We start from the raw sequence: 24,367 nt of genomic DNA, 5'->3' as shown, positions 1-24,367 counted from the left end.
ATAAAGCGAAAAGGCGCTACCGTACAGACTGGTGTAAAAGCGCAAGGAAATTTATGCGGCGGATAAGAGGCGGCTGGCTTGACCGCGGCTCACAAATGACGGCTCACTTTACCGCTGTGAGTCTCTGCAGGTGGACGGACGTCTAAACGCTCCTACTGGTGGAACCGTTCTGCTCTGTCAGTGTCTGATATCCTCCCGTTAACTGTAACAGGCTGTGACTCATTCACGGGTGAAGGACGTCCTGCCCTAAACGGAACTATGACAACAAGCCCTTCTATCAAAAACACGTTGAACGTTTTCAGGAGAAAAGTGTTCACATCCTGAAATTTACAGTTTTGTTCTTTGATCATTCGTTGCGGGTGAGCTCGAGGGCGCCCCCTATGGTGCAACACTCGCCCTGTGTTCCTCCTGTGCGCGGTTTTAACAGCAGGGGTAAAACCCACGTCGCGTCATGTGTGAAAATGCTTCTGTAGGTGAGACTGGTTATGTTTGCTAATGCTAATAATCACTGGGATTTATATCAGCTGCACGCAGAGTGAAGCAGCAGGGCTGAGATGCAGTAAACAGCACCACCTGTGGGTGGTGTCAGGAAACGACACACTCCATAAACATGCCCTCTATAGTGTGACTGTGATGTGGAGCACACTGACATGAATCACTGTGACTTTAGCAGCATAATGTTTCCATCTCAGGGAACTCTTGTTCCACTGTGGGTGGTCTCAGAGTGGACAGCTCCCACGCCGGCTGCTGTGCTGGATGTTCATACATGACCTGCTGGGGAAACACGATCGCAGATGTTTCTCACGGGGGAATGAGCCAGGCGAGGCTGCGTTCTCTGGCCACGCCTCCTCAAAAACAATGTTTGCACTGTGCTCGTTTCAGCAGCAGCTTCTAACACGGCCGGCCGAATAAGAACCATCCAGAGAACTTCTGTTAATGCACAGTATTTATTGACACAGTTTAGAAACATCCACGCATTTGTTCGTTCATGGTTTACAAACCAACCAACCAGCAATCGTTGTTAATCTTCATTTCAGATACAGGAGTTAAAGTATTCACTTCAGTTTTATTACCTTTTATTAACAGTTAGAAAATGTTCCTACACACGAAATCATCACGTCTACATTTCGACCCTCTGTGCTTCCCTTTAACTCAACTCACACCTCTGCTGTGAGAAGCAGAAGTTGCAGAAATCGGTGAGCAAACCTCGCGTGATCTGCTCGCGGCTTTCCGACAAAATCATCCCAACAGCCGTCGCCCACGGAAACAAGTCAGGCTAAACTAAACCGAATCATCCTTTAACCTTTAAGCACGCCCCAGGACGCCGCTCACCTGCCAGAACGCACCTGTGAGACGTCGTTAGAGTCTGAAGATCTGACCTCTGACCTTTGGATTAAAAAAAGTAATGAGTGAGTGGTGACCTGCAGGTCTTCAACGGTGTGTTCACAACAAACGTGGAGCGTGATTACATACAAAGTTCATGCAATGAGGCAAGTTCATGCTGGGCGATACAAACGGGGGCGAATCTGCCTTCACACGGGAGAGCCGGGATTCTCCTCCAGCGCCACGTGGACGCCGACTGAACCATCGGCATCACAGGGGTGAATGCTCCGGTTTCCACGGTGACTGCAGTCACATGAGGTGAAACCTTCATGTTTGATGTGAACACACCCTAAAAGACACACATGTGCATCAATATTTACAACGGTAAGTGAACGCATCGGCAACCAAAGCTAAACTCTACGAGCACCGCACGTAACGCGAACACGTCCAAGGCGTGGAGTCGGACTCTGACGTGTGTCCGTGTCGAGCTTCCCGTCAGACTCTCTGCGGCTGAGCGAACGCACAGCTGCCAAAGGCCACGTGCGTTTGCGTGGCTCCGGGTCACTATCGCCTTCCTGGAAGTCGGTCGCAGTCACATAACGGGTTCGGTCAACTTCGTCTTGGTCCCGAGGTCAAACGCTGAGCCTAGAAGGATCCGTCTGCGAAGTCTCGTTTGCCGAATCCTTTCTGGAAAAAGACACAAACAGAAACTCACCCAGTGTCCCCACAGAGCGACTCGACCGTCATCATCATCGTTCGTAATACAAAAAACGTCCCAGTTTTACTTTGGATGTTTGCATGATTTCACCCGCTGCCCCCTGCTGGACACCAGCCTGCAGATGTTTGTCTCACACTCAGCTCACTTTTATTTACACAGCAACAGTCGCCTCAAGGCGCTGTAAGGTCGACCCTACAATAATACATACAGAGAAAAACCCAACAATCACATGACCCCCTATGAGCAGCACTTTGGCGACCAGCCTCAGGGAGGGGCGGGGCCATCTGCTGCGACCGGCTGGAGTGAGCGGGCTGGCACCGCTCGTCTTCACATCCACAGATTATCAGCGGGATTCAACTCTCTGCAGGCCGCTCGGTGAAGCTCACTTTGGTGTTTGGGGCGCAGCCTCGCCCTCCTTTCTTTGAACCCAAGCAGCGTCTCTGACCAAAGGGCGCTCCCGGTCTGCAGGATGTTCCTCAGGCTGTCCTCAGCATACTTCAGTCTGTGTTTTAGTCTTGTGCTTCCTGGTGTGCAGGTGATGTCACTACATCGGCTCAGTGAAGTTAGTGTTTAGACTCTCACTGGTTTTCTCTCCAAGCCTCTGAAATCTTTGCTTCCTGTCTCTGCAGGCTTCTTCTGTGAGCACCGACTGTTTCTCTCAAGTCTGGACTTTTGTTTTTAGCCTGATGTTTTCTCAGTGACAGCTCGAACCCCGCTGAAGTCTTTTATTCTGAAGAGAACCCTCAGCTTCCACTGGAGCATTACAGAGTGAAAGCACATCACTGCACAGCAGTGGTTTGAGCCGTGCTCCAATAAAAGCTCAGTGTCTCAGAGGGTAACAGTAATAATAACACGGACTCTGGTCATGTTTAGAAATCATTCTGTAATTTGTGCTAAAACAAAATGATTTATGTTTGATGAAGAAAACGCTGTGATTAAAAGAATCTTTGGAGGAGGGTACAACTCAGTCCTGCTCTGCCCTCTAGTGGGCGACTACGTGCCCACACCTACCCACCCAACACAGCTGATGTCGCAACAGAGACACACCCACAGTTTACAGCATGAATTCCTCTTTTTTTACCGCGTACGAGTACAAATACTTAAAGTACTTCAGTGTAGGGTGAGCAGAACACGCGAGTACTACAGGAGCTTTTAGAGGAAATGAAGAATAAGCAGCAGGTCCAGAGTAGAGTACGACTAACACTGAGCCCATCAGGCGGTAAGATCCTGCAGTGCAGCTTAAAAATCATCAAAGGAGTGATGAAAGATGCTGCAACCGTGAATCGTTAAAAGATGAAGTGTCTGAAGACGCAGCTCAGTGGAATTACAGCCTGTAGCTCACTCCACAGGCCGTCACTCCACTGCTGCAGCGCCGTGCAGGGCGGGTTCCTGCGTCGCCCACAGACAGACGCCCACACGAAGCCTCGCTGTGTGATGGTGAAATGTCCCTCGGACCTCAGAACTCACAGACCTACAAACGTCAGCCCACAGCAGCTTCGGCCCACAGCAGCTTCCCCACAGCAGCTTCAGCCCACAGCAGCTTCAGCCCACAGCAGCTTCAGTCCACAGCAGCTTCCCCACAGCAGCTTCAGCCCACAGCAGCTTCAGCCCACAGCAGCTTCAGTCCACAGCAGCTTCCCCACAGCAGCTTCAGCCCACAGCAGCTTCCCCACAGCAGCTTCAGCCCACAGCAGCTTCAGCCCACAGCAGCTTCAGTCCACAGCAGCTTCAGCCCACAGCAGCTTCAGCCCACAGCAGCTTCAGCCCACAGCAGCTTCAGTCCACAGCAGCTTCCCCACAGCAGCTTCAGCCCACAGCAGCTTCAGCCCACAGCAGCTTCAGTCCACAGCAGCTTCCCCACAGCAGCTTCAGCCCACAGCAGCTTCAGTCCACAGCAGCTTCCCCACAGCAGCTTCCCCACAGCAGCTTCAGCCCACAGCAGCTTCAGTCCACAGCAGCTTCCCCACAGCAGCTTCCCCACAGCAGCTTCAGCCCACAGCAGCTTCAGCCCACAGCAGCTTCCCCACAGCAGCTTCAGTCCACAGCAGCTTCCCCACAGCAGCTTCAGCCCACAGCAGCTTCAGTCCACAGCAGCACTATTATAAGCGATGTGGAGAGGAGCAGCTTCTGAGGGCTCTGTGATCTATCAGGAATTTTGAGCGTTATCCTGACGTGGACATCGGCACAATGCCATGCAGCCGTGCACGGTGTACTTTTGAAGGACTGGAAGTTTAGATTTTCTGTCATAAACTAAAGTGTCTGTGTGTGTCCCTGTGTGTGTCCCTGTGTGTGTCCCTGTGTGTGTCCCTGTGTGTGTCACTGAACTTTAGCTGTGCTCCAGGTTCCTCTGCAGCCGTCTCCTGGTCGCCTGCTGCAGGCTCAGAAGAATGAAGGAGCCCATGTATCTGTCAGCCTTCATCAGGCGCTCGGAGCCGTTTCCACAGCGCAGCACCATAAACTCAGAGAAGTTGCACAATAAACGGAGCCTGGGCTATAAAAGCTGGGCCGCCACACTCAGCGTTACCTAACAAAGCTGTTTGTCGACAGTTTGACTGCAGAGAAAAAGTTTCACCATCTGTAAACCAGAAATATTCATCCTGTCATTTTGTTTCTGCACAGTTGTGTTCCAGATGTGTTATCTGCACAACTGGGTTTGTGTGAAAGTGCAGGGAGATAAAGGCCTGGGTTTGTTTGTGCTGCGCGGATTTACGGGAGGAGGACCGCCAAGTTCACCTCAGCAGAGACACAGAGGCGAACCCAAAATGTCTGAGCCAGATTCTCCACATTCCTGCTGCAGCTCAGCAGACACGAGGAAAGGATTCTCACAGCAGGAGCGGGTGGGGGGGTCTGCTAATGCCTCCACAGAAGGAGGGGAGGCTACAGACAGACTCGCATTTAGCTTTTCATCATCATCATCATCATGTGGTGTTCTGGGGCAGAGTGAGCCCCTGCCAGCCCAATCATTAACAAGTTTAATTTCATTTTTAGTTCAGAGACGGAGTTTAGCAAGTCTCCAGTCTGACTGCTGCTTACTTCAGAGAAAATATTTGCTTTTGCAGAACTTCCAGATAAGCACGTCCACAGACTAATGAGGGCCAGGCTCGGGTGCAGAGCAGAGGAGGGAGGCAGCGAGGAAGAGGAGTTACGAGAAGTGGAGGTCAAGTGAGATAAAAAACAGATGCAGCCAGATGCAGACGAGAAAACCATCTGGTGGAAACAAACGGAGCACAATGACAGCCCACGCCCACAGCTTCTCCCCAGCTCAGGCTGCAGGAAATAAAACAGCAGGACGGGTTCAGGCTCTTTGACTTAAACATAGCTGCAACCAGAAATGTGACAAAGGCTCCCAAAGTCACCACAAGCACGCCGCCTCCGTCTTCACCTCGACGACACGTTTGAGACCCGTCCTGTTCGCCCTCACTCTGCTGCTTCAGCCTTTGAGGATGAAGAAACCTGGTGAATGTGGTGCTGGTTTGTTTTTGGCACAGCGGCTCGCTGCTTGTGCCAAAGCGAGTCCCGCTGCCGCGTCCTCACACACACGTGATCCTGATGCGTTATTGTCACACTCGTAAGCGGTGCGCGCTTGATGTCTCTGCATTATCGCTCAATCATCCAGGTAAGGAAATCCAAACAGGCTGATTCTGTTCATCTGGATGTTTGCAGCTGACTGCAGGTTTCCAACCTTATAAACAGGACATTTACACAATGACTGAAACAATGGCCTACGAGGTCATGACCATTAACATGTAAATTGACCAATTGGCCATGAGTCCCGTTCACAGAGAGTTGGGGTTGTTCTTATTTTCTTCAATCAGTGATGAATAGTAAGATGTTCTGGCTTTGCGGAGGGCTTTCTTATAAAGCAGCAAACTATTTCTCCAGGCTAAATGATGATCCTCTAAATCTGTGACACGCCATTTCCTCTCCAGCTTACGAGTCATCTGCTTTAGGGTACGTGTTTGAGAATTATACCACGGAGTCAGGTACTTCTGATTTGTCACAGGAGCTACAGTCGTACGCAGTGAGGAGGTCAAATGATTGACAAGATAAGATAACAGCAGGTGACTTATATCCTCAAACTCAGTTGCAGCACTTTCAGAAAAACATCTACTGTGACGAAATCTACTCCCCGCTGCTGGAAATAATTAGCGGGTGAATCAACAGAGAGTGTGTTCTGGATGAAGCATGTGAAGATTACACATGAAACTCACCAGTCTGTAGTCTCTGTGCAGCTTCTTGTACTGGAACATGTTGCAGAGGACGGTGGAGGCTGCTCGGGCAGCTTTTTGACTCCCGGAGCTAAAAGTGAAGGACAGCAGAGAGTGAGAGAGGACAGGAGGACTAATGAGGCGGAAATACCAGAGCAGCAGGGACGAGCTTCATCACAAACATGTCCCGCAGTGTGAAGGAAAGGTTATAACAGACATGTGAAGTCCTAAACAGGAAACAAAGGTCGCAGAGGGGTCACAGCTTTGTTTCAGCGGAAACATGAAGAGTCTGAAGAGAAACGGCGGCAGAGCCGGCGACCATCAGCGCGACTACACGTACCTGCTGTCGTGGGACGTCTTGATGCCCACCAGTTTGGGGATGCCGTTGAAGTGACAGACGTCGCGGGCTGCCGAGGAGCTGCAGGTGACCAGGTGGTTGAGGGCTCCGCAGAGGTTGACCACCACGTCGCTGGATGGCATTTTCTGCAGGCCGTCTGCGGGAAGCTTGGACACCAGAAGCCCCACCATGTTCTTAGCTGCCACGACACAGAAGAAGGACTTGAATAAGAAAGACTCTGGAGCGGACCTGGACCTTGGGGTCCAGAGAACGGGAAAAAGGCGGATGCACTTCAGCCCCTTAAAAGCAGAGCTGCACCTGTCCCAGCAAGGCTCTTACCCATGTGCTGTTTGTCGGTGGCGTGCCGGGCCAGATTTCTCAGCAGGCCGCTCAGAGGCCTGAGCTCCGTGTCGCTGATGGTGTCCAGCCGGTCCAGGAGGATGGGAAGCATCCGCTCCTTCTCTATAATCACCATGCTCAGCACGGACGCCCACTAACAGAGAGGAGCAAAGGTCACGTGAGCCTGCAGAGACCGCACCTCGCATTAAAGCTGACGATCGGGATGAGGCGTTACCCTGGCATCTCCCGCGGTGATGTTCTGCAGGGCTCCGATGGCGGCCTCGCGGCTGCAGGAACTGTAGTCGCTGTTCTGCAGGATGAGCTTGTAGAGCCCCACCACCTTCGGGTGCCACAGCCACTCGGACCCTTTAGGCTGAGACAGGGTGGGCAGGTTCTGGTGATTCTGCTGCTGGCGAAGAGAGAAATCAAGTACAAATACAGAATTTGGGGTCAAAAGTAGCAAAAATATATAAAACAAAAAGTTGATTTATTCAAATAATTCATAATTGAAGAAAATCTGCTGAGTGTAAACTCAACGTAAAACTAAACCAAACCAAACTAAACCAAACCATGCTAAACCAAACCATGCTAAAGTAAACCAAGCCAAGCTAAGCTAAGCTAAACTAAACTAAACCATGCTAAACCAAACCAAACTAAACCAAGCTAAGCTAAGCTAAGCTAAACAAAACTAAACTAAACCAAAAGAAACTAAACCAAACTAAGCTAAACCAAGCTAAGCTAAACCAAGCTAAGCTAAACCAAACTAAGCTAAGCTAAGCTAAACTAAACCAAAAGAAACTAAACCAAGCTAAGCTAAACTAAACTAAGCTAAACCAAGCTAAGCTAAACCAGGCTAAGCTAAACCAAGCTAAGCTAAACTAAACTAAACCAAAAGAAACTAAACCAGACTAAGCTAAACCAAGCTAATTAAACCAAGCTAAACTAAACTAAACCAGACTAAGCTAAACCAAGCTAATTAAACCAAGCTAAACTAAACTAAACCAGACTAAGCTAAACCAGACTAAACAAACCTAACATTAAACGAAACTACTTTCATGAGTTACAGTAGCACTTGTTTGCAGACTTTGTACTAAATTGATAAACTGTGAGAATCAAGTTGAGTCGTTCAATAAAAACAAAGATTGTTATGAATTTATCTTTCAGGCGCTCGTGTGATTAAACTGCTTACGTCTGTCTGCTGCTGTTTTCCAGTTTCACATTTAAGTTAGATTTTAAACGAACACATTACTATGAAATCTAGCAGACCGTAGCTACTCTAATGTGCAGAAGGTTTTGGAGGTGATGGGGATCCAGACACAGAGCACCACACGGGTGGATAACACCAGCACCCTCTCCTCCTGCTCGTACCTCCACGTTCTTCTTGCTGTACAGAGTGAAGCAGCCGATGGTCTCGATCTCTCTGTTGGCAGAAGCTCTCGACGGGCCCTCGAGGCGGAGCTGGACTGAGGGGGGAAGCTCCGAGTACAGCTGATAGGACAGATTTCTCATCACGCACAGGGAGTTCTCCAAACCCTGAACACGCAGACAGGAAATAAAAAATGGATATCAGTTAAAAGAGCGACCGAAACAAACGGGCTCAAAGCAGCGAGTCTTAGTCACCGTGCCGACTCTGATGAGCTTCAGACACTAAAAGCACAGAAAGAAGTCTGAACCCTTTTCACACCGCACCATTAATAACGTGGAGAGTCGCCACCATCGAAAACTGGGAATGACTGAGGATTCTGTCGCCCTCGTCCTTGAAGCTCGCACATCGCGATATCCCGTTTCAGTCGCTCCCACCCCCGCTCTGACCCGAGGACAGACAAAATCTATTTTTATTAACCAGCTGTTTTCTTTCTCCCAGCCTTCTTTATGATGCACTGCTGCAGTTTTACATCTTTGCACTTTTTAACAACAGCACAGAGACGATTTCAGAGGAATAACTGGAATACTGGCCACACTAAAAATAGAACAAAGACATACAGGAAATGTCTTCAGTTTTATTCATTTAGCGACACATTCCAGCACAACCAGCCCGAGGACACTTTGGGAAATCCGTTGAGTGGGACGGCGGTGAGTCAGCGACTTCCTGACAAACACCAGTCCAGACTGCACCAGGCCCACTCGTCACTTTAGTAGGTGAAACTAAGAGCTGAGAGTAAAATCAGCCTGATACTAACGCAGCAGCGAACACGATGAAGACGAGCAGATGATCTCGAAGGTCGGCCAAAGTGAACTCTGGTTTTGGTTTCTATCGACCGGCTCTCAGATCTGTGGGATCACTCCTCGTTTATACAAGTTTAGAAGTAAAGCCTCTACAGTCATGCACAGTTCAGAGTCCTGATGCTGAAACTGTGACGCGAGGCAGCGATGAATCAGAGCAAACGTGCACTCTTTACACTCCAGGTTAACCTCAGTGAGACTTGAGCTGGTTACTGTTCTGCTGTAAATGACAAACCACGTCTCCGGCGTCTGTGGTTTGTGCTCACGGCTCCAGACGTTTTAAAGCGCCTGCACTCAGACATCATTATCCACGCGCCTCTGTGGCTCACCTTCTCGTCGCCCTGTTCTTCCTGCTGGATGTAGGTCACCAGAGAGTCCACGAGGCCGGGCATTTCTCTCATCTTCTGCCTCGTTCTCTCGTTCACGGAGCTCAGGTTCCTGTCGGAGCAACACAGACGGAGACATTCAACCGGACCAAATCCTTCACTTACATCAAACATTACTACAATGAAACAAAGGCAGCTGCTGCTCTGTGCGACTGCATTATGTGACGTTACTTTAAATAAACATCCATTCAGTTCATCTTTTATTTCCTTGAAATGACGCATCAGAGCCTAATTGAGGTTAAAATCCTTCTAGGAACCAGTCTCACTGTCATTAAGCAGCTCTGGGCAGTTATTTTGAAGCATTATCTAAATTTACTTTAATTTCCATGTGCACAAAACCGTCCAGTCTGAGTGAAACCTCTGAAAGGTTTGCAGACTTTGTACTAAAAGGATGAAAGAAGCAGCTTTCTCCCTCCAGTGAAACGTCTTCCACCTTCTTTGCTGTTGCTCATCTCTTCACTCTGAGTGAAAGAGCGTCTCTTGGTCCACGCCTGGACGACATTATATTGACTGAGGCTGTGTTCACTCTGCATGCTGAGACGGCCCAAATCCTGGCACGCCTGAGCTCTGCAGCAGGGTTTGTGGTTATTAAGGTAACACCAGGTCCAAGCCTGTGTGTCAGAGTTATGAAGGTGGTCACATCTTATATCAGAGCAGATTATGTTCCAGATGAGAGATCACCACACACTAAACCTTTTATTATTGACCAATCAGTTCCTGGAAAAGCCTCAGAGTGCACATCGCACGAAGGTCTGAAAATGTGAAAATGTATGCTATGTCTTCTGATGATGCTGCCTAAGGGAAGCATGTATGATGTAAACAGAATTGGTCCTAGCACTGAACCCTGTGGAACTCCATAACTAACCTCAGTGTGTGAAGAGGACTCTCCATTTACATGCACAAACTGGAGTCTATTAGATAGATATGATACAGACCACTGCAGCTCAGTACCTGTAACACCTGTGTACTGATTTATCAAGCTGATAATCAGCTGATGATGGTAAATGAAGAGAAGCCAGATAAATAAAAGGTATCCTGGACATGTTGAGCTTCTTTTCTAGTCTCCATCAGATGATTTAGTTATAAAAACCTGATGGTACCTGAGGCAGCCGGTGGTGCTGTTAAAGATGTCTCTCTCCGATGGACTTAGCGGGATGCTCCTGCACAGAGGAATCAGAACTTTCTGTGTCAGCACAGGTAACGCCTCCCGGGACAGCTTCTCCTTCAGGTTATCTCTGGAGGACAGATTCCACAGGACGCCTGCGGACGGCCACAGCGAGTTTGTAAGACGGGTTCACGTCGCTAACGTCTCACACTAGTTCAGAGAGCAGAGGGTTCCCACCTGTGATGGTCTTTCGCAGCTCCTCGTCAGGTTCGTTCAGGAGGCTAATGAGAGGCGTCAGCCCGCCGGCATCGATGAGAGCCACCTTGTTCTCGGCGCTCTCGTAGATGAGGTTCCTAGTGGCGGCAGTAGCGTAACGCTTCACTTCCTGGTTGTCGCTGGAGAAAAGTTGCACCAGAGCTGGAACACCTTGCAGAACTCGGACCTGAGAAAGAGAGCGAGTCACCAACCACCTTCACCTCATGACCTTTTCTTCCTCTTACCCCTGCAAACATGGGGAGAACACGCAAACGCCACAGGGAGAGGCCCCGCCTGCATGGTGGGGTCAAACTCAACACCTTGTTGCTGTGAAGCTAACAGTGCTAACCGCCGTCAGCGTTCTGCCCTTTATGTGTCTTCATGTTTCTGCTTTCATTGGACAAAGAAACAGCAGACACGCTGACGTCCCACTGTCACAGCTGCTGTGTCCCTCTGAGACTCGTTGTTTGTCTGTGTGTCTGTCTGTGTCTGTGTGTATATGTGTGTGTGTCTGTGTCTGTGTGTATATGTCTGTCTGTATGTGTGTGTGTGTCTGTGTGTCTGTGTGTGTGTGTCTGTGTGTGTGTGTCTGTCTATGTGTGTGTGTGTCTGTCTATGTGTGTCTGTGTGTGTGTGTCTGTGTGTGTGTGTGTGTGTCTGTATGTGTCTGTATGTGTGTGTGTGTCTGTATGTGTGTGTGTGTGTGTCTGTGTGTGTGTCTGTGTGTGTGTGTGTGTGTGTGTGTGTGTCTGTCTATATGTGTGTGTGTCTGTCTATATGTGTGTGTGTCTGTGTGTGTCTGTCTATATGTGTGTGTGTCTGTGTGTGTGTGTCTGTCTATATATGTGTGTGTGATGCCATTTTCTGTAGTCACTTCCTGTTTTATTTCGGTAAGTCATTTGTTCCCCCCGTGACCGCCGGCTCCACGCTAACTGTTTCCACGTGTCCCTCCTGAGGTCGTACCTGGTGTTTGGCGTCCCTGCTGTGGAAGCACTGATGCTGAACGAACGCAGCTCCAACAACCTGCAAGTGAGCGTCTGACTCGGACAGATACTTGACAGCCGTGGGCATGTCCAGATTTTGCATCCTGCACACACACACACACACACACACACACACACACACACACAGTTGCATTAAAAGGGTTCCTACCAGCAGTGCAGCTCAGCCTGCAACGATCTAATGCTGCTCCCTTCATTCTTTTTTCTGCTTTATCAGAATTTTTACAGATTTGTTTTTTATAAGATCAAATAAAGATACTTTACTGTCGCGGTCTTTGGGCTCTGGACAGAAAGCTCGCTGAAAGATCTTCAGATATTAAACTCCTCCCACGCCCCGGGTCACCTGTAATGAAGCTCAATGATCCCGCCCACTTTAACACTTTGCTGCAGCGAGTCAGAAAGCAGTATGCTCCTCATGTTACACCCCTCGGTGTAGCGGCAGCTAGCTAAGCCCAGCCAATCAAAATTCACCTTGCACATGATTGGTTGTTCCTATGACGACGGTGTATTGCCCTGATCACATATGAAGTGATCGTCACGTGTCCTCTGAGGCTTACGGTTGGTCACGAGTAGTAGTAGGGCTGGGCCTCTGGTTGCCTAGGTAACCCTTTAATTACTGCCCCGCACATGTGAGTCACATAGTCACCTCTATTAACCTTAATTCTGGCCCCGCCCACTTCACATCTCTAAAGCTGCGTACATACTGGCAGCGATTCGCTCACACCGACAGCTGGTGGCTCTGGTTGCCTAGGTAACCCTCTAACATATGTACTACCAGGTCATCTGTCAGTCGTGTTATTCTTTACTCGATCGTTTCAAACTTAAAACTTGAGAGAGGTTCATCTCGCGTTTGCGCACTTCCTGTCGCTCACAGTGTCACAGAATGCTGTTCACCTACCGCGGTCATGGGTCGCCACTTCCTGTGTGTAGTTTAATGGTTATTTGCCCGTCTGTTTCGTTTAAGTGAGCTAAAGATGAATCTGATGAAGGCTAAGCTAACTAGCTAAATAAAGGAAGGTGTCTCACTCTCCCAGCGGGTCGTTGCTGTGGATCGACGCTCCATCGAAGACGTCCACTCCTTTCCCGACACTCCTCAGGCTGCGGAGCGAGGCGGCGCGGTGAATGGTCCCGGAGGTCCTGGACACGTGCTGCTGCTGTTGTTGCTGCTGGTGGTGCCACTGTGTTCCCCAGGTGTCCCCCCCAGTGGGGACGCCCCTGCCGTTCCCCACCCAGCCCTCCTGGCCTAGGCTGGAGCTCTGCTGCTGCTGGTAGTGCTGCTGTCTGTTGGTGATGCGGCTGATGGTGCGGTGGGAGGGGCCTTTATAGGTGTACTGCTGTGGAAGCTCCTCCTCCTGCCAGCAACCTTTCTCCTGGGCCAGAATCCCACTGAGGCTGCGCCTCAGGGTACCTGGTGGAGGCGCAGGGAGAGAAAGCAAAGGGTTCTCTAGACGGCCGGAGGAAGTGACAGGAAGTGCCTCGTGCTCGCCCTGGGTCAGCGACTTAGAGCGTCTGCTTCTGCTGTACACCTGGGAGGTCTGAGAGCTGCTGTGGAGCACAGCCGCACCTTTGTGGGTCAGCCGGGAAGTGGTGTCCACAGCAGAGCGAGACGAGAAGCCCGAGGCAGGAAGAGGCACAGTGGGCACCTGGAGACAGGAGGCATGGGGAGAAAGAAGGTTAGAGGTCGAACGGCTTTCTTAGAGTCTCAGCCAGATCAATAATTTGTTAACAGCTCATTAAATCCCAAAATGAAAAGTGTTCAGTGAGATTTGTTCCCGGTTGGTTTTGGACTCCGCCCGGTCCTTCCACTTCACAGTCTGGAGGAGGAGCAACGATCACGGCTGCTTGTTGTGGACGATGTCCTCCTGTTGGCAATGGAGCTGCTTGCAGCTCGCTGTGAGGTCTGAGGCTTCACAGGGCAGAGTTCCTTCTCTGGAGTTCAGAGGAGCCTCAAGTTTAAGTATCTCAGGGTCTTATTCCCGGGTGAGGCGTGAGAGGAAGGCGTGATTGATTGGCGTGACACCGAAGCTGCTGATTTACTGGTCGATCTACATTCCTACCCTCACCTATGACCGCAAGCTGTGAGTGGGACTGAAAGAATGTGACTGAGGATGCGAGCAGCTTCCTCTGAAGGATGTCGGTGCTCTTCCTTAGAGATAAGGTGAAGATCTCGGTCGTTCAGGAGGAACTCAGATGTTCTTCAGGATGGGACCTGGACAGAGGAGGTGGCCTGGAGACGGAGCGAGTTTGGCTGTGGAGATGTGTGGCAGCTAAAAGGAATGTGTAATAATACAAATGTCTCGTTCCAGAAATCCAAACTCTGCTGCGAGCAGCTTAAAGGCGCAACTATTTTCGTTCCCCAGAGTCGTATCAAAACTGCTCACAGCAACCAAGGTTTGTGCAGATATCACTGCACGCCAGAGCGAGGGAGTGACACGGAGCTGTACGGGCGCAGGGAGGAGCATTTTACGGCTCTTCCTCTCCTTCGTTATAATCTGCAGGAAACGCCGTGCAGCCTCTGTATTGTTAAGCTGCAGAGGCACAGCAGCGGGTCGATGTCCTGTTTGTGTTTTGCTTTTCTTTGCATTGTTCTGAACTCTGACAGACACACAGAGGAAACAGCCCAACACAATGGCTGCTCGGTGTGAGCGCCGTGCTCCCAGCACACGTAGGTCGAGTAACAAACACTGCCGCACATTTCCAGACGGCGCAGGCAGATGTAACCTGCTGCTTTTTTATGGAGCTGAGTGGATGAAAAATCATTTCTTCAGAACGTTTCTCTTCACGGTTTCATGAGTCCCGCCCCCGTGAACTTTGAAAGGTTGTCTGAGCAGCTGGTGGCGTCCTGCAGAACAATGCTCTTTGCTTCTGTTGGAGTTCAGAGGGAGAGACGCCGCGGGGCACTGCTGTGGGTGGGGCTGATGAAGATGCTTGGACCTCTTCCTCACCCGAGTTGAATTTGAACAGAAATCATCGTCAGTCTCATCTTCGCGCTGTTTGGTGCCTGACGTGGTCAGCTGCCGACCTCCTTTTACAGTCTTTTGTTTTCACCCTCTGCTCCTGTTTCGCCACTAAAAGCTACTCGGCGATGGAAAAGATGGCGGCTTTGGCTAAAATACACACTGCACACCTGTGGTCCTGTTTTTAAATAATAATGTGCGAGGACAGCAGCGTCTCATTAACACGGAGCGTCACGCTCCAAACAACAGCTTGTGTGTAACTGGGAATTATTTCAAATCCCAGAAGTGAGGAGAAGCAGCTCAGCCGAAGCTTTGTGCTGCTTCAGGATTCCTAAAAGATCACATTTAGTAATAATAAGAAAAACATTTTATTATTATTATTTTCCTCTGAGCACGAGGCTCATCTCCTCATAGACTTCTATCCAATCGGGCGTCTTTAAAAGGCGCCCCCTGCTGGATGTTACAGAAATGTCAGCCCCCCCCTCCACCATGTCACAAAGAGGAAAACGACTTTTATATTTATTTACATTCAAATTCTAATTATTGACGTCCCTTCTGTGTTGCAGTGGAGCTGCTCCCACCACAGTGACTCACGCGGTGTGTTTAAAGCTCTTCATCGTGTGTGTGGCGTGTACTCACGGCCATGACGCGGCTCGGCGTGTTTATCATGGATCTGGAGCTGAAACCCTGAGCGTGGCCGTAGCTCTTCATCTCAGGAGGGTCTGCAGAGAGAAGGAAGACAGTCACTCTCATTACAACTGATGCACCATCAGTCTAACCTTCACACACAAACTCCAGCCACTTTATTAGGAACACATGTACATCTGCTCATCCAATCAGCCAATCATGTGGCAGTGCATAATATCAGCTGCAGGTTACCGAGCACCAATCACAGTCAGAGGAACCGCCTCTGGGACCAGTTCAGTCCAGAGCTCATGAAACGCTGGAGAGGCTGAGAAGAACCAGAGGGGCACTCAGAGAATAAGAGACGTGTTAGAAAGAGGAGGCCAGGAGGCGCACAAATACACTCAGTGTGTCATCATTTAACAAGAGGAAGAAGCACCGGGAACGTCCCCAACTCGGGCCGAAGGTGGACCAGCGTCGCCACTGACAGACCGTCTGTGTGCAGGAATACGCCGTCCAACAAACACCACACGCCTCAAACACAAGCTTCAGCTGCCGCCACGCGAAACCCGAGCAAAGCCCATTTATCCTAACACGTGATGCAAGCTGCTGGACGCAGTGAAACAGCGAACAGAAAACATCACACACAATCGAGCCGAGCAGGAAGGAGGGAGGAAATGCTGCTGGGCAGGCCGCGGGGCATGCAAGCATCAACACGTCAGAGACGAGGGAGCGGCGGTCACGCACGGCGTACAAACGGGACTCAAACCAGACCAGATCAAAGCAGAAAGCATCGACCTGCAGGTCAGCGAAGGTCGTCTGTACCCGACACACACGGCGCCTGCAAAGACCCAAAGGTTTTATGGGTTTGTGTAGATGTCATAAATTATGACACAGCAACAGACACATGAAACTGAGGTGGGCTCATACCTGCATCCACCTGCAGAAGATCATCTTCAAAGCAAAAAGATGGAAATAAACTCGACCAGCTGAGACTTCAGGATGGAAACTTATTAATCCCAAAATGAATCTTATTCTCGTTTTGGCAGCAGCAGCACAGCCTGAACTGGGGCTCACTTTAATTCTGTTATTTTTGATTGAAAGGACAAATTCCTGCAAAATAAACCTTTCTTCAGATTAAATGCAGTTTAGTTATTTCATAAAGCTGACAAACAGAAAGATGACATCGTGTGTGCAGCGACTGCGGCTCAGGAGGTGGTGGATCGATCCAGACTCCAGTCTGCTGAACCCGAGCTGTGCGCGATGCATCCATGTGTCAATGCGTGTGATTGGCTGAAAAAGGCTTGCAATAAAAACAGTGCTTTGAATGCTCAGAGTGGAAAAAGCTCCATCGGTACCAGAAACACCACGAAAACGAGGAGCTGGGGTGGAGGTGGGTTACAAAGCAGCTTGCAGAATGCAGCAACTGTATGGAGGCAAAAGCAGCTTCAATAATTCATACTGTGAGAGGTTTGAGCCTCAGCTGATTGGCTGCAATCTGCAGGCTTCCTGAGCTGATGACAGAAATAAAAACGTGGTGCCGTGAACAGAATTTATGCTAAAACTCAAATTACAAACTCAAACTGAAGATGAATGAAAACAGGTAAAACAGAGAAAATCAGGCCTTGCTGTTGTGTTGGTTTGAAGGTGTGTGGAAAGTTCACACAGTGAGAAATACCAGCCACACTGTGGAAGAGCAGCAGCCGACCAACAGTCTAAAATAGGCTGTGATAACATGCTGTGAAGATTGGAGAGGAATGTTCCCCACAGGAGGTGGTCCATGAGCTTACACAGAGACCTTTACTTTCATTTCTTTGGCCTGCACTGCGTGAAGGTCGTCGAACTTAATGAACGTTTTACCTCAAACCGTCCGGATCGCTGCTTTCCACTTCGCTCAGGCTGAATCTGGCAGCATGTCCACCTGTTAGAGACGCAGCTGTGCCTCCAGTTTCCAGCAGAACATTGCTGACTAAGCAGCACAGTGATAATAGGAAACATGACATCAGTGCTCAGAGCTTTCTCACAGCCTGAGTAAAGCTGCTCTGCATCTTTCTTTCTTTCTGTGAACCATCTGAATCAGGATTCAGAGCCGGATGATCGATACATCAGAAAAGGCCGGAGGTCAGGAGAATCGAGGACCGACCCTCAACACCTTTATACCTGTTGCATGTTGAAACTATGGAAGGCAAACTCGTGAAAGGATTCAAGCTTCAAGCTTCAGAACAGAGTTTGGATAAAGAGGACGAGACTCTGTTGGGACTCACTGATCTGTAAATATCCGCTGAAGGCTCTATTTGATATGTCGCACTGAGCTTCCAGTGAATCAGATGCTTTAAATCTCAAATTCTCAAACAGGTCAGAGACTCTAACAACACCGGCTCTTTGCCAAAGCGTAAGGTTAGTCCTGCTCCCTGCAGTAAGAGCTCTGGGTCAGTGTTGTTATAGGACAGAGAGGGCGAGTATTACTGAATATTGAATATAACAGTTTTCTCCAAGCCCGCAAACATGAAGTCGTGTGGCTGCTCGCTGTCCACGGGCTCAGACCCCCGTGCTGCTGCAGCTGATCCAAAATGCTGCAGCAAGAGTCCTGACAGGGACTAGAAAGAGAGCAGATTTCTCCTGTTTTGGCTTCCTGTTAAATCCAGAATCCAAAATCCTGCTCCTCACATACAAGGTCTTAAATAATCAGGTCCATCTTATCTTAATGACCTTGTAGTACCATATCACCCTATTAGAGCACTTCGCTCTCGCTCTGCAGGCCTACTTGTTGTTCCTAGAGTATTTAAAAGTAGAATGGGAGGCAGAGCTTTCAGTTTTCAGGCCCCTCTTCTGTGGAACCAGCTTCCAGTTTGGATTCAGGAGACAGACACTATCTCTACTTTCAAGATTCAAACTTTCCTTTTTAATAAAGCATATAGTTAGGGCTGGACCAGGTGACCCTGAATCCTCCCTTAGTTACGCTGCAATATACGTAGGCTGCCGGGGGATTGACCCTGAGCCTGGTTCTGCTGTAGCTGCTAGCTGTGTGCTAGGCTTCACCTCAGCTAACTGGAGTCCCTGAACTGGACCGTGTTTGTGCTGTTGGAGCCTTTCTCCACAGCATGTCTTTATCCTGTCGTCCTTCTCTCACCCCAACCAATCACAGCAGATGGCCCCGCCCCTCCCTGAGCCTGGTTCTGCTGGAGGTTTCTTCCTGTTAAAAGGGAGTTTTTCCTTCCCACTGTCACCAAAGTGCTGCTCATAGGGGGTCATATGATTGTTGGGTTTCTCTGTGTGTATTATTGTAGGCTCTACTGTACAATATAAAGCTCCTTGAGGCGACTGTTGTTGTGTTTAGGCGCAAGTTAAACAAAGAAGGACCAAAGGAGGCTTCAGCTGCAGAATCGGCAGAGACTCCTCCCACTCGTTTTTGAGGGGCTAAAAATATTGACTTTGGTCATTTTAGTTTATCCTGAAATGATTTTGTTATCATGTACAAACTGAGATAACTGATCCTTTACAGTGATGAAAATTCCTCTGTCTTAAAAAAGCACTTGGGAGAATTTAGACTAAACTTTGAATTTCATTGGTGGGCTAATAATTGTTTCCTCATCTGTGGCCTTTGCAGCATTAGCTTTAGCTTCCTTTTTCTTGTTTCCTCTTCCTGATCAACCAGGGTGTGCAACAAATGCGCTGAGTGACGTTAATTACACCGAAGGGTTTTTCCCAGAGTTCGAAGCTTGTTGATGAATCTTGGTTCAAGTGTGGCTGCAGGGAGAAGCGGGAGAACCATCAGTCCAGCCTCCAGTTTGATCTTTACGCAGAAGGAAACTGAAGCAAAGCAAACACACCTCAATATCTGAAGAACAAAGAGGACTTTCCAGCACAGACCCCTGACCTGAACCCCACGGAGCTTTACTCCAAAACAAAAACAGAGGCTCTGTGAACGCCGCCAGATCACGTCGGGGTCAGGTGAGAAAGAGGCGATGAATCGCACATTAGTGCGCTCACGCTGGTCGTGAACGAGGCCCGCTGTGTTTACGTGCTCCTTGAAGCAGTGCTCAAAATACCAACGGAGCAGGGAGGGGCTCCGTCATCAGTCACATCCCATTGGCTGCTCCTGAAAAACAGGCTTACTGAATATTGAGGACTTGAGCCCCGTAAGCTCGGACCAGGCGAAGTTATTTCATTGTTGATATTAAATATGAGGAGATTCGCCTCTTTTTACTAATAAGAGAATATTTAACATGTGCTTCCATGCAGACACATCCTGACTCTGTGGGTCAGACCGAGGGCCTCTTTTATCAGCCAAGAGGTCAGGAGGGGGGTCTCCTTCCTCTCCCAGACCTTCTTTGTGAAAACAGATGTGGATCATCACAGTTCCCCTCCTCACCGACTGCTGATGTCCAAACAGACACCCCGCCTTTCTTCTTCTTTCTGTGTTATTAACGTTCTGGGGTCAAACATCCATGTTTAACATTTTATCCGGTCGGGAATCTGTGATGTCACACTGCACTTTTCCGTAAAGAGGGGAAAAAACAGGAAACGGTGGAAATAACACCCACACGGCTTCACACAAATTCACATCTGTGAACAATAAACAGACTGATGTCGCCTGTGTTGGGCTCACAGTTCAAATTACAGCCGCTCAGCATTTAGCTTTGCTTTCATCGTGCAGGGTTGCTGCTGTATTTGACCACAGCACACCATCGAGCTTCTTCTCGTTTTTACCCGAACCAGAGAGTCAAAAACGAAAAGCATCCAACGTGACAGAGGCGAGCTTCGCCCGCCTCCACCCCTGTGAACACCCAGCACAGACTGGTCGTCTCTAAAGCAACAGTGTTATCTGCTGCACCCAGGCAGCATCAGTTTCCCATCACGGCTGCTGCTTCTTTCTAAAAAGACGCCAACACTTCTGACGTCATGTTAAACTTTCCTTTGTTCACTGCAAACTGTCAGATTAGCCTCAATCTGTCTGCACAGGCTTGAATAAATCCTGAAAGTTCCTGAGAAAAACTTTCAAAGAAGTAGAAGAAATGTTCAATTTCCCAAAAGCCAGCTGGATCCCGTCGTTCATTAGTCCCTCTGTGCACCCTAAACATCACTTCCGTCCCACTTTTAAACTCCAGTTGTGACCTTTTCTGCGGATGACCCTGATAAGAAGGTCGAGTCTGTTAAAGCTCTGCGGTCTCTTCTAACACGCAGCTCATCATTTCTGGATACAAAGCGAAAGCTGAGCTCGTGCTGCGACTCAGATCTCAGACTAACTCAGTAAAACTGGCTCATGTGAACATCTGGACCTGCCCGGGTCCAGTGATGGAATAAAGATCCAGCAGACACACGGTGGAGGCGATTAGAGGCTGAAGGAGCCGTTTGGCACAAAGATTCAAACGTGTCGGGAAGAGCTCGGAGACGCAGGATTTCTAAAGAAGCGCCACTGCCTCCGCTGGGTTCGCATCCAGAACGACACCGTTAGAAGCAAAAGTCACAGAGTTTTGGGAAATGAGCTCACAGTCCAGATGTTTCACACTGGATTAAACAAACCTGCCAAACCTTCAGCTTGAAAGAAGAACATGAACATTCACCATGTTTATTTGCATCATACAGAGGGGCGGGGCGGGGTCTGTGGTTTCTTATATTAATATTATCGTGCTGCTGTAGCTCATAAGCTGCGGTGTAACTGAAAGTGGGCGAGTACTGACTCAGAGTACTGCTGGTATCGGGGTTCAGCACCTCACCCAGAGACAGCGTACGGACCGGGTATCAAACCACGACCTTCTGACAACCAGATCACCCGCTCGACTTCCTGAGCCACAGCCGCCCCAAAAGCAGATTTCTGCGTCTGTTTCTTTGAACACGTGCAGATACTGAGGTGGGAAAACGATCCGTCCACACTGAACGAGCTTCTGGTGTCTCAGCTCTGCAGAACGATGATCTGCAGCCCAAAGTATTTACACAGTCACACCTTCTTTAGGGCTGCCATGTTTTATATGCTTGATACTCACTTCTTGGTAACGCTGACAGTGAGCAGTGTGTTTGCCGTATGCTCTGTACAGATGTAACAAAGGGAAGGAGCTGGAGGAGTTTCAGGCTCTGTCTAAGCTGCCAAACATTTCACAGCCTCGCTCAGCAGGTCCAAACACACCATCAGCTGACCTTTCATTTCACCGCACACTCCTCAGAGAAACTACACATGACAGTTGTTTCACCAGGGCTCGAGTACCAGGGTGGCATCAGCACACCTTCAGACATGATTTACCCCCAAAGCTACTGGATTACAGCTCTGGAGGATTTGAGCACAGGGCCAGTGGTAATTTATTCCCACAGATCAGATAGTGGAGGAAATTCCCACAATTAGGGCTGGGCCATATCATACCGTTCACGGTGATACCGGTGTAATGTTGGGCAACGATAGGAATGAAACCAATGAACCTGAACTGGTTTGTAAAAATGCTGCAGCTTCACTGGTGTGGAACTGGTTTAGCTTTCGTCCGTCAGACACACAACAAAGCACTATTTTTGGTAGCGCATGCTAGCGGGCCGTCGTTATTACCGTGTTGTTTGGAAAATACGGCGCACTTAAAATTAATCCTTTGATTTTCTGAAAGTCGACAGAGCCCCTTATAATCCCGTGTGCCTGATGTATGAACTCTGGTTGTGTTTCTGGAAACGATTTTATGTGCACGGCGCTCGAAAATCTGTCAAATGCTTCAGTACGACTTTGCTAAGCTACGAAGCCGCACCACTTGATGGATTGTCGGAGCGTTACGGCTGTCGTAGGCGGAGCCTCGCGGAGTGATACGTACTGTGGTTCAACATGTTACCGTATTGTGTGTGTATAAGCTCTTTTTAAGTGTTGTGGACATTATACATGGTGATGCTGAGGATACGTCGGCCAGTTTCCACTGGAAATGCTTTTTGGTTAAACTGTCAGCAATGAATTTGCATTTGCACTGTTACATTTTATAGAACTTTAATGCAGATAAAAAACAGCTGCTTGTTTAAGTGAAAACACAGTGATTTTTTTTACTAATAAAGTTGTGGAGTCTCGTCTCAATCATATCGTCGGTTATATCATTATCGCAAATTTTCAAATATATATCGTGATAAATATTTTTGGTCATATCGCCCTGCTCTAGCCACAATCACAGGCGTGGAGCGACCAGCTGGACGCCGTGACGCGCACTGACCTCTGACCTGGACAACAACTGGAGCTCTCCCTGATGTTTCAGGATGTCTCCTTGCAAACACGGAGGGCAACAAAGATGTGAGACGTGGACTGGCAGCTGATGGGAAACACGCTCGAGGTGATTTTTAGGTGAAGCAGCGGTACGAGGATGAGTGTGAGGCTGACGAGATTTAGCCCCCACGGAGGATAAAGCACCCCTGTGGGGGGAATTCACCTCAAACTCAAAGTATGGAAGTCAAGCCCGGTACTAATACGTGGTAATGTGTTATTGTACGTACAGCATCGGCACATGCGTCACTAAAACCAGCTGTAACATTAAAGCGACTGACCATGAATAATGAAGGATAAACTCACAGAGATAAATGTGTTTAACATGAAACGAGCTCTTTGGTATCAGTCTGATCATCACTGTCAGGGGGAGTTATTATCTTTGAACTCAAACCACATTTTCCTTCCTTAAGTTTGGAAAAGTTCAGAATAAAAGTAAGAACAAAAGTGAGCAGAGACTCACGTGATAGTTAAAGCAGGTTAAAGCCTGACAATCATCATGACTCTGACGTGGGAGGTTACTGTGAAGCTCACACTGGCTACAACAACTATTTTCCAGTGAGTGCACATTTTTAACCCTTTAGCACCAAGCGAGTCATAGCTTATACATCAGACTCCCCCAGAACCACCTGATCCGATCACTACATTACTCCTCGTTTTTACTTCCACGCACTAACCGACGGGACCGTGGACAGAAGGATGTGAAGCATTAAATCCGTGGCTTATTGTGCTGCGATCGCTGCTTCAGTTCTCCCCCCCCCCATCAATAACTGACAGACTTTAAATGGCTCTCTGTGTGAACACATGCTGGAATATTGTGTTTATCACCGTCACCTCTGCTCTTATGCTCGCTGCTCTTTTTAAAACTGAAGCCAACTCATTACATGTTTCTGTGGGGACCCCTGTGGCCCCACTGAAAAGAGATCCTGGAAACGCCCCTGACCGCTACTTTCGGGTGGGGGCAATGAGCTCAGGGAGGTGTTGGTTGAATTCCAGGAGGAGGTAACAGATACTCCACGGTGTACTTTACTGAGACTTACTCAGCCCGTTACTCTGCACTTTCAAGCTCTCACCTGTTGATCCTTCCAGCCTGCTCAGGGAGGACGACTTCCTCTCAGCCAGCCGCATCCGGACCTGCTCCCGGACCCTCCGAGCTTTCGCCACTGGGTCCGGAGACGGGCCGTCCGAGGGGACCACGTAAGCGGTGCAGGAGGAGTTGGGCTGCAGGGCGGACAGAAAGCAGCCCTCCGGGATCCCCACATTCATCCTGACGCTTCACCGAGCGAACAAAGAAAAAAGGCTCCAAGCGAACTCCGGCGAACAGCGGACCGTCCGGTGCGCAGCGCAGCTCCGAGTGTCTGCAAAGAAACGGCGCTCCGTCAGCCCAGCGTCTGTGGGCGGGGCCCGAGAGTGGGGGGCGGGGGGTCTAAAATCCACCTGCTGTCAAGACAACCAGTACACAGGAGGTCTGACCTCACACGCTTACGTCACCGCAGCCCCCGTGACCTCTCCGTTCCCGCAAATATTAATAAACATGAACCCAAATAAAAACAGATTAGTGTTCAGCAGTGTAGAGACCACATACCTGCTTCACGTCAAACTCAGGTGAAGCCATCCACCTACCAGTCAAAGAGGCCACGCCCCTTTCCTACTCTGAGGCTCAAAGCTTTTACAG

General features: G+C 49.2%; 1 protein-coding gene across 3 annotated transcripts; it reads right to left on the bottom strand.

The window, feature by feature from the left end:
* Nucleotides 1-928: 928 nt before the first annotated feature.
* Nucleotides 929-24,064, bottom strand: LOC146582658 (plakophilin-3-like). 3 transcript variants are annotated; one of them, XM_085271742.1, is made up of 14 exons: nt 23,766-24,064; nt 15,492-15,574; nt 13,460-13,538; nt 12,922-13,303; nt 11,858-11,981; nt 10,877-11,081; nt 10,635-10,794; nt 9,478-9,586; nt 8,294-8,458; nt 7,161-7,334; nt 6,926-7,079; nt 6,590-6,785; nt 6,253-6,340; nt 929-2,010 (listed from the first exon to the last, which is right to left on the bottom strand). In XM_085271742.1, exons 1-14 carry the CDS (start codon nt 23,956-23,958, stop codon nt 1,969-1,971), a joined length of 2,154 nt encoding a protein of 717 aa, XP_085127868.1. In that variant the 5' UTR covers nt 23,959-24,064; the 3' UTR covers nt 929-1,968. The 3 variants fall into 3 exon arrangements, with proteins under 3 accessions (XP_085127868.1, XP_085127695.1, XP_085127782.1); XM_085271569.1 differs by having other exon boundaries at nt 12,922-13,538; XM_085271656.1 differs by having other exon boundaries at nt 7,161-7,331; nt 12,922-13,538.
* Between the last annotated feature and the right edge of the window lie 303 nt (nt 24,065-24,367).

Source organism: Mchenga conophoros, linkage group LG1 (genome assembly GCF_057382185.1).
Source record: "Mchenga conophoros isolate Kocher_MC1m ecotype Shallow Benthic linkage group LG1, M_conophoros_male_GT1.1, whole genome shotgun sequence".
Lineage (NCBI taxonomy): Eukaryota > Metazoa > Chordata > Actinopteri > Cichliformes > Cichlidae > Mchenga > Mchenga conophoros.
Note: the sequence above shows the minus strand (reverse complement) of the source record. Positions and strands in the feature narration are given on the sequence as shown.

Excerpts from the sequence above, each read along its gene's own strand:
- LOC146582658 (XM_085271569.1), bottom strand. The coding sequence starts at position 23,958 with ATGAATGTGGGGATCCCGGAGGGCTGCTTTCTGTCCGCCCTGCAGCCC. Across the intron at positions 7,335-8,293 it reads ACAGCAAGAAGAACGTGGAG|CAGCAGAATCACCAGAACCT; the intron begins GTACGAGCAGGA and ends TCTCTTCGCCAG. Across the intron at positions 6,341-6,589 it reads AAGACGTCCCACGACAGCAG|CTCCGGGAGTCAAAAAGCTG; the intron begins GTACGTGTAGTC and ends CTTCACTTTTAG.